The sequence below is a fragment of the Mytilus californianus genome, unplaced genomic scaffold, assembly GCF_021869535.1.
Source record: "Mytilus californianus isolate M0D057914Y unplaced genomic scaffold, xbMytCali1.0.p SCAF_4, whole genome shotgun sequence".
Taxonomy (NCBI): Eukaryota; Metazoa; Mollusca; class Bivalvia; order Mytilida; family Mytilidae; genus Mytilus; species Mytilus californianus.
This window is the reverse complement of record NW_026262690.1, coordinates 27,971,136-27,985,045: the sequence shown is the minus strand read 5'-3', so window position 1 is coordinate 27,985,045 and position 13,910 is coordinate 27,971,136. Positions and strand designations below refer to the sequence as shown.

The following is a 13,910-nucleotide window of genomic DNA, read 5'->3' as shown; positions in this document are numbered from 1 at the left end:
GGGTTCCAGCCTCGGCCGGGGAGGAAGTAAAGAATCAGATCTACTCTTACATTGTTAGGTTGGTTTTCTAAACACTTTATAAATATTCTAACGCCTGGTATTTCTTAATCATTAGAAATCCTATGGACAAGGTATAATTTACAGTTGTCACTCCACATAGGCAGACCTATATATATATATATTTCTCTCTCTCTCTCTCTCTCTCTCTCTCTCTCAATATATATATGTATATAATGTATATTGATTGCCTAACAATGTAATTTTAACACACTATTTAGTATGTAAATGTTAAAATGTTAAAAATATTTAAAATGCGATAAAAAAATCCGCAATATTTCGCTAAACAAACTAGCTTTATCGAGCGTGCATCTATCCAGGTGAAATCGGATGCAGATAAGAAACTTGTGCAGCTCATTGTACATGAACTTTGCTGCCTTGTAAATAATTCAAAGTTTGGATGAAGTTCAAGATCATTTATTTAATAACAAAATTTGTGGTTGAAGTTTGCAACGTCCATTGACCAATATTACAGGACGATACTGTATGATTAATTATTCTTTATCTTCTTGTATCTTTTCTCGTCTTTTTCATTAAGCCCATCAGGTTCTAAAGTATGGAGCTGGTGGATCCAAAAGTTTTCTCTTCTTTTTCTCGTCGTGGTGTCCCACTCAGTGTTCACTTCTATGATTTGGAAAGTAACATTATCAAAAGGATGTTTACCTGAGCGAAGATGTCTTGTGAGGGGACAGTTTTTGTTGGTTTTGTACCATGATCGATGGTTATTTAGCGGAACAGTCAAATTTGTCCGTTGTTTCTCCCACGTACTGATTGCCACAGGTGTTACATGTTAATACATAAATTGAGTTCTCCGTTTTACAGATGGAATTTGTGTAGATGGTATAACTTTGTTTTGTAAAGGATAAGCAAATCCTTCTCCCACATTGTTTGTAGCAACCAAGAGGTGGAGTGTGTTGCTTTGTTAATACAGTTGTCACTAACTTGTCACGGATGTTTTTATGCCTTCTGAAGTCCATGATGCTGAAGGCCATGATTGGTGGTGAGGAAAATACATTTTTCAAATTGGAGTCATTCTCTATAATTTTCCAATGCTTTCGAACAATGGATGACACATTTTTAAAATCGGGATGGTAAATGAGTACAAAAGGTGTTGTGTTGACTCCTCTATTCTTATCCTTGTACTCCAGAAGTTCTTGGCGGCTAGTTTTGTTTGCTTTTTCGAAAGCTGTATCAATGCTGTTGTTATTGTATCCTCGAACAACTAGATGTTTACGTAGTTGTCCAAGTCTAGCATTTTTCTTATTTTCAGTTGAGCATATTCTCTTGATTCGCAATGGTTGGCTGAAAGGGATACTACGAGAGCAGTGTTTAGGATGGCAACATTTTGGAGAGAGAAACTGATGTTTGTCTCTTTTATTCGTATGGAGATTCGTTATAGTGGTTCCGTTCTGGATGTAACTCATAGTATCAAGGAAGTTTATTTTCTCCACTGATGTTTCGTGTGTTAATTTAATTGAATGGTGGAAAGAGTTACAGTGTTCTATAAATTCATTCAGATGGTCTCGTGAATCTGTCCATTTAAAATCAATATTGTCAATAAATCGAAACCATGATAATGACTGGTATGGAGCACTGGTCTAGAGGCGTTTTTCAAGTTGGCCCATAAATATGTTGGCATATGACAGGGCCATTTGTGTGCCCATATACTAGTGCTGTCTATCTGTAGATAGTATTTGTCATTGAAAGAGAAGTTGTTGTTCTCCAGCACTAGTTTCAAAAGTGTAACAAGGCACTCAGTTGGAGGAATTTTGTCACTACGATTGTTCCATACCTCTTCACACGCTGCTATTCCTTCGTCTTGTGGAATATTGGTATATAAAGAAGACACGTCCATAGATGCGGGTATAGTATTGTTTGGTAAAGGATTAAGGCTTTCCATTTTCTTTAAATAATCAGTCGTATCCTGAATGTAAGAGGGGAGTTCTTTAACATGGGGTCTTAAGTGATGCTCTACAAATTTAGATATCTTTTCAGTTAGGTGACTGTTTGTTGAAACAATTTATTGGTTATGCAGGATTTTATATCAGACCTCACGTAGTTAATAAATGACTCCAAGTTTTCGTTTTTACTTTTTGGTGGTTTCCATGAACTTTTCTTCCTAAATTTTGGGATAGGCGTGACTTCTTCATTGTCCTCAGTTTCTGAATCTGTTAATTCGGCGTCTTCAAGATGTTTCTTGCCTCTATTTTAGAAAATATCTTTCAAACATAAACGTCTACCGAATTGGTATAAGTCCTATGCTAACAAATTAGTGACAGCTGTATTAACAAAGCAACCTACTCCACCTCTCGTGTTGCCACATACAATGTGGGAGAAGGAATTGCTTATCCTTTACAAAACAAAGTTATATCATCTACACAAATTCCAACTGTAAAACGGAGAACTCAATTTATGTATTAACATGTAACACATGTGGCATTCAGTACGTGGGAAAACCAGTGGGCAAATTTGATATTCGGCTAAACAACCATCGATCATGGTACAAAACCAACAAAAACTGTCCCCTCACAAGACATTTTCGCTCAAAGAAACATCCTTTTGATAATGTTACTTTCCAAATCATAGAAGTGAACACTGAGTGGGACACCACGGCGAGAAGGAGAAGAGAAAACTGTTGCCTTTACTTGGATCCACCAGCTCCATGCTTTAGACCCTGATGGGATTAATGAAAAAGTCAAAAAGATACAGGAAAGATAAAGAATAATTATTTATACAGCATCATCTTTCATATCTCTGTAATATTGGCCAATGGACGTTGCAAACTTCAACCACAAATTTCGTAATTAAAAAAATGATCTTGAACTTCATCCAAACTTTGAATTATTTACAAGGCAGCAAAATTCATGTACAATGAGCTGCAAAAGTTACTTATCTGCATCCGATTTCACCTGGATAGATGCACGCTCGATGAAGCTAGTTTGTTTAGCGAAATATTGTGTTTTTTTTTTTATCGCATTGTAAATATTTTTAACATTTTAATAGTTACATACTAAATAGCGTGTTAAAATTACATTGCTAGGCAATTTATAATTTCAATTGTGTAATTGTATTAATCTTTGTACTGATTAATCCACACTCAAATAGATTTGTGTGTTATGTGTTGTATATATTATATATATATGAATGGTCATCAAAGTGACTACACCTGCAAGCCCGACCTCCCTGTAAGTCGTCATTTGAGATCACCTGGGCACGCCCAATCTGATCTCAAAAAGCCTAATATCACTATCATAGACAACAACGAGGGTTGGTCAAGGGCCGATAGACTTGCTCGGGAAAGGTTTCGGATAAGAAAGTTAAGGACAGTTTCCCCAGAGGGCATTAATGAAAAAACATAGAATGAGTCACTCTCACTCATTTTCCTACCATCACTTGTTCCCTGTAACTCTTTTTTTTGGTGATGTTGTACCCTTTTAGACTTGTTATATATTATATTTTGTAGTGTACTGTATCATAATTATATGATCCATCGCCCCGTAAGATTTATCGGAAGCTATTATTCAGAAATTTGATATATTCAGACATTATATATATATATCTCAAATAAAACGTATCTATGTAATTGAATTTGTGTAAACTATCTCCCAGTTCAGCAAATTGTATATAACAATAACAATAACGGTACTTTTGTTTATAAAGCTAACATATCTCGGAAATGCCCTTCACATCTTTCTTTTTTGCTGAATAAACTTATTGATACAGGATAACAAAATTACATGTAGACCAGTATAACAATGTTTCGTCGAAAATTAGATCAAAGATGTTATTTCCTTATAGTCACTTATGTATATGGTGGGTGACCTAAATTTCCGATTTAACGAGGATTATCACTGGAATGAACATTACATTGTGTAAGTGCATGTAAATATTTATTAATTATTTCATTCGGACCGTTTCATGTTTAACACATCCATTTATATAAATTTGAATCTATATGCATTCATGATCTTTTTTATGGTGTTGACATTTAGATGTGTAATTCCATGTTCAGTTAAAACCCGCTTATAGCTGTGTAAAGTTAACTTTTTTAAATTTTATTTCGGAAGCATTTATACTTCAATCATATATTTCACTTTTATAGAAAAAATCAATAATAATTTAAACAAAATAAGTCGCATTAAATGAAAATTTTTTGTACCGATAATATAGGATCTATAGTTAAACATAATTTTTATGAAACAAAACTTATCAGAATGTATATTTGATAAAGTTAAATCCAGAAAAGCGTTTCGGACGCATGAATTTTATAAAGTCTTGTTTTAATTTTTTTCTGACAGTTCTGCTCTGGACCAGATCATGACGTTTCTATCTCCTGAACAGTTTTAACTATTTATTTATTTATTCATTTATTTATTTATTTATTTATTTATTTATTTATTTATTTTCGTGGTCTGAATTGAGAGCATACGTAAACAGTAGTCCTTCTCAGACAGAATATAGTGTAGTTTTGATGATGTTTACTAAGGTTAGCGAATAAAGTATGAATGGATTTTTTTCTAAATGAGAAATATATTTGAACCAGTCTGCGCCAATTTACTTCTCCATGCATTTGTATTTCAATTTAAAGGTAGATGTACAACATAGCAAGATTATTCAAGATTTCTGAAAAACGCCAAAATGTTGTTAGAAAAATCAAAGTTCACTAACGAAGCTGTTATATTGTGAATTTTTGTATATATGGATAGACTTCTGGCGTGATATAAGTTAATATGAAATTGATCCCACCTCTTTAAGTTGAAAATGTTACTGGTTAAACTCTATATTGTGTTCAATCAACTTATCTGAAACTCAAACCTATGTAATCCAATGTCCTCAATTTCCTGTATAAAAGGAGAGAACAGTGAGGTAGGTGAGGAAGGTGATGGTAACGATCTAAGAATAGAATACTATTAATGCAATTTAAGACTGTTTTCTGGCAAACTTTCTCCTAAACATTATATTGTCATAGTCTGCTACAACAATTTTCCATTTGATCTCCCGATGCAATTTGCAAAAAATTCCTTTGTCGAATCATGAAGATCACTTGCCCATCCAGCGTTCGTACCGATTTGATATTCACTCGTATTTTGAGTGCATTTCTTGGACATTCCTTACGTACCGATTTGGTGTTGTTCTTACTTTTAGTGCATGAGTGCATTTCTGAGATATTTATAGAAATGATTTACGCTAACCGATGTTTTAATAATATGATCTTACATGAATGAAAAACATTGGTAAATGTTTACCTAAAAGACTGTTTCAAAGAAAACTATGACAAAATATCTCTGAAATTTCGTAAGTGTGCTATATTCCTGTTTTGTACTGGAATGGTTACTATGACATAGAAGAATAATAATATTGGTGTACGGTTTGACTTACTATTTTTCAGATTTCGCTCGACTTCCAAACGTCCATTTGGTACCAGCTATCAGTTGTCCTATCGTGATTTAACATTTTCAATAAACTTAAATGAAACCATTCTACCTTGCATTAAGTAATTAGCCTGAATCACCATTGATTTTTATTTTGACTACTGTGGCGTTCGTTTTGAGTGGACTAGTATGTCCAGTGCGGAAGATATAGCCCCCTCTCTGTTGTACTGTTGTATGATTGTTCTTCTTTTCTTCTAATTAAAACAAAAATTATATTTGTCTCCTACGATATCATGAAAAAGTAAAAAATGAATTTTGTTCTGTATCTGAATTTTTAAAGATGAATAAATATTTCCTTAAATAAAAATATACTTATAAATACAACAAAAAATCATGCCACAAAATGTATCTAATAACATTTTGATACAGGAAGACAAATGTCGTATTCATAAAACGATGTGAATAACTTTAAAGTTGCTCGTTTTGATTGGAGTTTCCTAATACAGCGAAAGATAAATAATCTTACATTTACGGAAGTTCTATTTTAATCTTATTTGTCGAATCTCTCTATTTTATTCAACCCCACGAGATTTTCTTGAAAACTAAACAAGTTATTTTTTTTTTGTATCGAAACTGATGACTCAGTGGTTTATTCGTGTAGCTATACATTTACTTCCTTGAAACTTTTGTATTAATGATCAAAAAGTCTAACATATTGACTCTTAGAAAGATAGTTATACTTTTCTTTGAATGAAATAAAATTTTGAAATTTTGTATGTCGTCAGCTACTGTAGTTGAACCGGTGAGCTTACTTTTCTCGTCCTTGGTTGTTTTTTCTAGGAACAAAGTTAGAATTAATCAATTTATTTATCTATACATTTATTTCCTTTTATTTATTATCGTATTGTGTACTAAACAAAAACATAGTATTTTATTTGAAAACTTAGCTAGTATGACAAAATTGGCAACGAGGAAGGGTTTTCTAGGAACACATATGATGTGCAGTTACATCGGTAACATATATTAATATGTTGATATTATAATGGCACTTCAACGATATTCAAAGATGAATAAAAGGATAAAAGCGAGTTAATTAAGACAATAACTGTTTTCAAGTATTGAAAATTTACTCTAATTTGAAATGAGGTAGAACTTTACGAAGGAAACTTTAATCTGAAAATATTTTATGTCTTTTTAATGCATGTTAAAAAAAAGAACAATTAAAAAATATACGACGCGGATAAATGTTCACGACAAGTATGGATCCAACAATCATGTGTACAGTTTAAATCGCAATATGTTATATTTTCATTTTACACAATTAGTATATCAATAGTGATAACACTTTTTTTTTCATTTATATCTAGTGTATCTAGAACAACACAATGTAAATGCGAATCCAATGAAGGATTTGGAGGATATCGGATTACTTCTTCATTAATTCAAGACTTGAATAATTCAAGAAATAATGTATGAAATGAAATCGGCCGTAGGGGAAAACCCGTAAATGTGGTTATGCAAAACGATACAAACCACCGCCATTTGTACTATTTAATTAGTATAGTAATTTCCCTATGGTAACAGATGTAACAAACGTTACACTAAGGAAATTAGTGTGAACGAGAAGCCTGACCCCCCCACTGACACTAGGCCATTTCGATGAAACTTCCCCGTTTGTTCAGAGGATAAAAAATTCAAAACTGATATCTGTAATTAACTGACCGCTTTGGTAAACAATAGAAAGTCATTCATAGAAGAAAACCTAACATCCCCATGATACCACACTGAAATTATTGTAGCATACATGTATATGATCTAAAGTAGTAATTTTGGGTCATAACCCCCTGTCATCTTGCCAGATCGCCTCTACATGAACACGACGACAACTGGTTGATAAACATAATCTTGAATTCAATCATAGATATGTAAAAAGTAAAATACCACAAATACCAAACTCAAAGGAAAATTCAAAATGGAAAGTCCCTTATCAAATGGCAATTTCAAAAGCTCAAACACATCGAACGAATGGAAAACGACTGTCAGATTCCTGACATGGTACAGACATTTCCTTATGTAGACAATGGTGGATTGAGCCTGGTTTTATAGCTAGCTAAACGCATTAGAAGTATCCTTTTGATTCGCATACATATATATACGTGTATGAGCAGTGCAATTCTAAAAAAAGCAGTAGAGTTCTTTAAAAAAAGAAAGTAAAGTGGATGTCATAAAAAGAGCACTGTATGTTCTTAATTAGTACAAGCATCTCAAATAAAACAGTTCCATCCCAATATATGCCTGAAGTCATGAAAACGCAATAATGGTTAAAGAGGGGCGTAAAGGGGGATATCTGCACGGAAGAACGCGAAATAAAATTGCCATTTCACGATGAACGAACAATTAAAAATTTCTTGCAAGTTGATCTTTTTACCGATTTCACGAAACACGGTGAATAACGAACCTTTTTCACGGCTGCACGTGAAATAAAAATGACAAAACACGTTGCACGAAAAAAACCCTTTACCACCCTCGTTAAACTTCCCAAAAAACCTGGTACAACCACATACAGGAATATATTTATATTTAGACCCCTCTACCACGAAACTGTTTTACATGCACACGTATAAAAATTGCGGTTTTTATCCAACGCAATCATAGGTTTGAACGTTGTTTTCAATTTAGACTTGTTTATATTTTTTCGTTTGGGCTTGTATTATATTTTCCCTCGGGTTTATATGATCCGTTCATCCTATTTTTACTCTTTAAAATTCAAGAGTCTATCCAAAATTGAGGTAAATTATATGGCCTTCCAAATACCGTTTCGATCCCTAACATCACTGAAGAGACATTAATTGTCGAAATCCGGATATGGTGTACAAATTTTTGCACCTCATGTTTGTGGTATACCATCTTTCCCGCAAGTTTATTGTTTTCTGTTTGTTATCAAATTAATATTAAGATCCATTTTGTTAAATCTTATGATCAATTTATTTGGCAATCGTCAATGGCAGTCAGCAGGGTTTAAGAACATCAGTTGTTCGACCTGTTAGTCAAATGTGTTTTGTTAAAATATACTTTTTCACTCTTTTTGGTCTTTTGGAAATTGTTGTTTGTGCTGTATTTAGACCCCTCTACCACGAAATTGTTTTACATGCACACGTATAAAAATTGCGGTTTTTATCCAACGCAATCATAGGTTTGAACGTTGTTTTCAATTTAGGCTTGTTTATATATATATATGTATATATGTATAAAACGTCTGAATAAAAGTCAACGGTCTTTCCCACGAGGGCGCTGGATCGTTACGAGAAACGATACATATATACAATAAATAAATTATATAAACGCCTGAAAAGTGTACAAAACACCACCAATAACAAAAGAAAACTATAAATGTAATTATTTATAAATAAAAAAAAAAAAATTGTAATTATATCAGTTTAAATTGCTTGGTTCTATTCATTTTGGAGGGATGTAAAAGTACCCAGTCACGTTCAACTATTTAACCTTAGTCGAAATTAATTATTATATTTTTTAACTGCTATTTATTTTATGATGTTAAAATACACAGCCTCTGTCGTAATTACTCTACCGTTGTCAAATTTGAAATATTTACAAACTTAGATCGGTCAGTGCTGTTTATTTGGAATGTTTATTCACGCAATCGTTCTTGTAACTTTCGTCACATTTTAAATTTTAGAATTGTGCCAGTTCATATCGCACATTACTATTTTTATTTGAAGCATATCTTTGCAGTCTCTGTTGTAAATAGCTATATAACCTATGTCATGTTTAAAACTTTAAGAATTGTACAAGCGTCTAAACTATGATGTTCGGTTTAACTGTTTTATTGTATAAACTTCAAGATTGAAATATTTATAAATAATTACATTTGTAGTTTTCTTTTGTTATTGGTGTTGTTTTGTACACTTTTCAGGCGTTTATATATATATATTTCATTTCCGATAAGTCGAAAGTTAACATACTATGATAAATGATACTCCATTCTATCCGTAGACCGACTTCTCTGGGTGAATGTTTTGCCAGTTTTTTGCATCACCACTTACGATATACACGAAAAACATTTGAAAACAAAAACAGACAATACTTTCAATTTCCCAATTTCGGGGTAGGTAGGTTTGGTTTGAACATGCTCCTAATTCAAACTTGGGAAATTCTAAAAAGTGTTTTGGAGAAGTGACGTCATAGTAAAATAACGTTGCAAACACGGTACCAAAGGGACATTCAAACTCATAAGTCGAAAATAAACTGATAACGCCATGGCAAAAAAAAGGGACAAACTACAGCATGCAAAACACCAAATAGAAAACTAATGACTGAGCAACAAAAAACACTAAAAAAAAAAACGGTCAAAGTTAAGATTACAGAGAGGCGGTCGAGCATAAATATGAAATTTTTATTTTTACGACAAAGTAAACCGAACAACATTATATATTACATAACATTTTTATCGTATTATTGGATATTTTATGGACTTTGTATCCTTTCATTGCCATAAATATCATTATTGTTGGGGTCGGTTTTGTTAAATATATATTTATGTTTTAGATCCTTAAGGAAGATTGCTGGTGAGTTTCAAAATAATTAAGTTACAAAACAATTGTTATATTATGAAAAATATTTCCAAAAGAAGTAATATCATGCCAGAAATGTATACGTCATCGTGCTTGATTGTAAACTCTAATAAAACCTCTGGTTTCTGTTCAGTGTTTGTTGAAATGCTTTGGTTGTGAACTTTGACACTAACAAACACTATTGCATTTGCATTAGGGCCTTTTATAGCTTGCTATTTGATATCGGTTTTGCTGATTGTTTAATGTCATTTGTTGACCTATAATTGCTAGCTTCTATGTCATTTGTTCCCTGTCTGAAAATTAGCTCATTGGCAATCATACTACATCTTTTTATGCTGTGTCATGAACTGATATTCAGTTGACTTACAGATTCTCCTGTTGATTTAAATGGTAATTTCTTAAATATATGCTACATATTAAAAGGAAAGATATTAATCAAAATGATCATTGAGAACTTTTCATTTTATGTAGCAGCATTCAAGCAGGTCCTTTATATGGAGTATACTATATCTTTAAGTTGATAAGGAATGCCGGGCTTGAACTTGTATTAAGATTTTTGCTTACAATAAAACTGTTGCACCAAGGATTTTTAATGGAAAAATGATGTCATTTCTTCGAAAGTTTTATAGACGCCTTCATGAACTGGTTGATCATTGATGAATACGTTCCACTAGTGATAGCCACAAAACTGTCCTCTTTTCCATATTGGTGATAACAATTTATTCAATTCATCACCGGATATTCTTGTCACGAGCTACACGAAGGGTGTCACTAGTGAAGTAGGAACTGTTAAGCTTTTCAGAGCGACTGATGTCATACCTTGTTTTTGGTCTTGTACTAGATGTTCAATCTATATATTTTGTATAGTGTTTTGTAAACTTCTTTAATATTTTCTGTTCGAGTTTGACGTTTTTTCCCTATGATAGTCGTATTGGCTGTCTTTCTGTGAATTATGCTTTTTAATTGCCAGCCCTTTCCCGTCCCTCTAATATTTACCAAATTTATGTCTAGTTATTAAAGCTCAAAAACCGAATATTGGACATGTGAATAAATAAGAAAAGGTAAAGCAATAAAATCATTCAAAACAAACGCACACAGTTATTGTGAATGCATTGTCCTTTGCATGCTTACCTTAATATAAGTAGTGTTTTTCTTCATTAAATAAAGATACAAATACAATTCAAATCGAACAGAATATTTGTCTTAATAAGTTAGAATATACTTGAAAGCTATGTTTCAATTATGAGAAGAATATTGTTATATCACAAAATGTGTCTGTTTACTGAAGTTACTCGTCAACATTCCAATGTGTTAGTAAATATTTAAGTGAAGATGTGTTCAATTGATCTTTTCTTTACTACGGCCATATTTTATGAAAAAAATCGTCACTTGCAATTATCATGACACTTTGCCATTTGAAATAGATATCGTGTCTCCATTTTTACAGTTATACATACTAGTAATATATTTTCTTGATATGACACACCATATTAATCTATTTGAGACTTTCGTCATTTAAGTATATCTCCAGATCGCCTAAAATGATGATAATTTAATATTTTAGGTTCATGTATGAATGTTGTATGACAAAACAAATATACAATTCATCACTCAGAAAGATTAAGTCACATCGTATATTATTTTGTATGCGATAAATGGCACAAAGAAGCTTTTCTACATCGACATGTCAAGATCGGCCACCACGGAGACGTTCTTTATCCATAAATTTTTCAAGTTGTAAACAAAGAGGAAAAGATGAATACCATACAAAATCTAAATCATGCAGCACGGAGCCGAACATGATTCAGCAAAAACAGAGTTTTAGGCCAAACAGGAAATCAAGCAGGTGTGTCTTTTTATGTTGTAATGTTACACTACTGTCTCAGATTAAGGTGAAGGTTGGCGCCTGTTAAAACGTTTAAACCAGCTGCATTTTTATGCACATGTCCTAAGTCAGGAACTTGTTGATCAGTAGTTGTCGTTTGTTGGTATGGTTCATAAGTGTTTCTCGTTTCTCCTTTTTTATATAGATTAGACCATTGGTTTTCCTGTTTGAATTGTTTTACACTAGTCATTCAGGGACCCTTTATAGTTTGCTATTCGGTGTGAACCAAGACTCCGTGTTGAAAGCCGTACTTTGACCTATAATTGGTTACTTTTTATACATTGTGACTTGGAAGGAGAGTTGTCTCATTGGCACTCATACCACATCTTCTTATTTATATATACTAGTTTATTGGTTGGTTATTGTTCTAGTAAGGGATATAATGTTTTCTTGTCTGTACGTCTATCCAGTAGTTCGTTCGTCCGTTCGTTCTGTTCTTATCATGTTTTTGTTTAAGGTAGTTTACCATATAAATGTGTTCATCGATTTATTTACTTATGTTTTGATTTATAAAAAAACAAATTCAATGATAGTACCGATAAAAACCATATTCAAATGTTATTAATTCTGTACTATTTAATTCTCATAAGTGATTTATTGTATTCTTCAAAATTCGTATTTTATTTAAAGAAGCATATTTGCATTTAGACCAAAAACTATACAACAGACATTCATACAATTAGACTGAAAAATTTGAATCTAAACAACCGTAAAACATTAGTTAATAATTCTGTACTGGTTAATTCTAAGACGTGATTTATTGTAAACATCAACATTGTGTAAATTTTTAACTGTAAATTTTAATACATCTTCGGCTTTCAAATATTCGGCTTTGAGCGTTCCTAATGAAGTTAAAAAGGTCTTCGGACGCATGAAATCATTTAATATGTTGTTTTCATTTTTTAATACTGTAAAAATTTTAACATTGGTATCCTGTTTAAATTTTGTGTCATGTATATATATATATGGACCTTTTGGGTCTGAAATTGAGATCTTATCTAATCTAAATACAGTGTTAAAATGATATTCTTTAAGAATTAATTTATAAAAAGGATCGATAATTACACATGGATTGAATTATATTGACGTGCTTTACAAATAATATAACCTTCAAAAGTATTATTCGATATCCTGTTATTTACATGAATGTTGCAGGTAAAGCTTAACTTCAAAACAAACTCTTGTATCTCTGAACGAATTTAGTAAAAGTTTTAAGCCGTTTGTGGAATTGAAATTCCTTACTAATAATTTACAAGTTATGCATAAAAAAATCGTCTGTTTTGTGTCCAATGTCTGTCATGCTCGAAGCCAAAATATTTGAAAATCCAAAACATAATACAAACGATGATGGTGACTGCAGAATAAAAAGCAGGAAAACATATTTGTCTTCAAGATTGTATGAGCGAAAAAAATTTCATATTTCTTGATATTGTGTTATTACGCATTGCCAAATAACAAGAAAAATACTAAAAGCGTTGCGCTACAAGAAAATGTTGAACTATCAATGATAACAATGCAAAAGACGGCTTATTCCTAAGGCTAATTAGGTACACATGTATTAATTCCATAAACAACTGTCACAATTTAAAGCATCAAATGGCATGCTTTATGTCCATCAACAAACTCGTGTACCATATTCGAACAAGTGGATGTTGATGACACTGATATGAACAAAATCAATTATATTTTGAGCGTTAGCAAGGTCACAGTCCCCATTAAAACTAATATTTATTTAGATACATGTTTTGTGCTAGCAAGTCTTTGATCTAGCTCGTCAATTCCAAAAATCATTTTCATTAGGTATTGGTACAAAAGTTTTGGTATAACGAACTCCAATAAAAACCAATCGTTCTATCATGTGCTTTGAAAGGATGAATCAATTTCTCTTATACGTTGTGCATTCAAAGTGATTCTGTCTAGTGTGACATATTTTTTATAACCCATCCGTTATTAAGATTTGCTGCCAATCTTGTGAAAAATTATATCCTTGGTTTTCATGACATT

At 32.2% G+C, this 13,910-nt stretch overlaps 1 protein-coding gene across 2 annotated transcripts in view; it reads left to right on the top strand.

The window, feature by feature from the left end:
• LOC127737850 (cytosolic phospholipase A2-like) overlaps window positions 1–13,910 on the top strand; it is a 136,755-nt gene that overhangs the window by 48,637 nt on the left and 74,208 nt on the right. For both annotated transcript variants that reach the window (XM_052248795.1, XM_052248798.1), the window contains exons 2-3: window positions 9,996–10,015; window positions 11,586–11,867. In XM_052248795.1, the coding sequence (XP_052104755.1) occupies window positions 11,677–11,867 (191 nt within the window). In that variant the 5' untranslated portion in view covers window positions 9,996–10,015; window positions 11,586–11,676. The remainder of the gene's footprint in view (window positions 1–9,995; window positions 10,016–11,585; window positions 11,868–13,910) is intronic.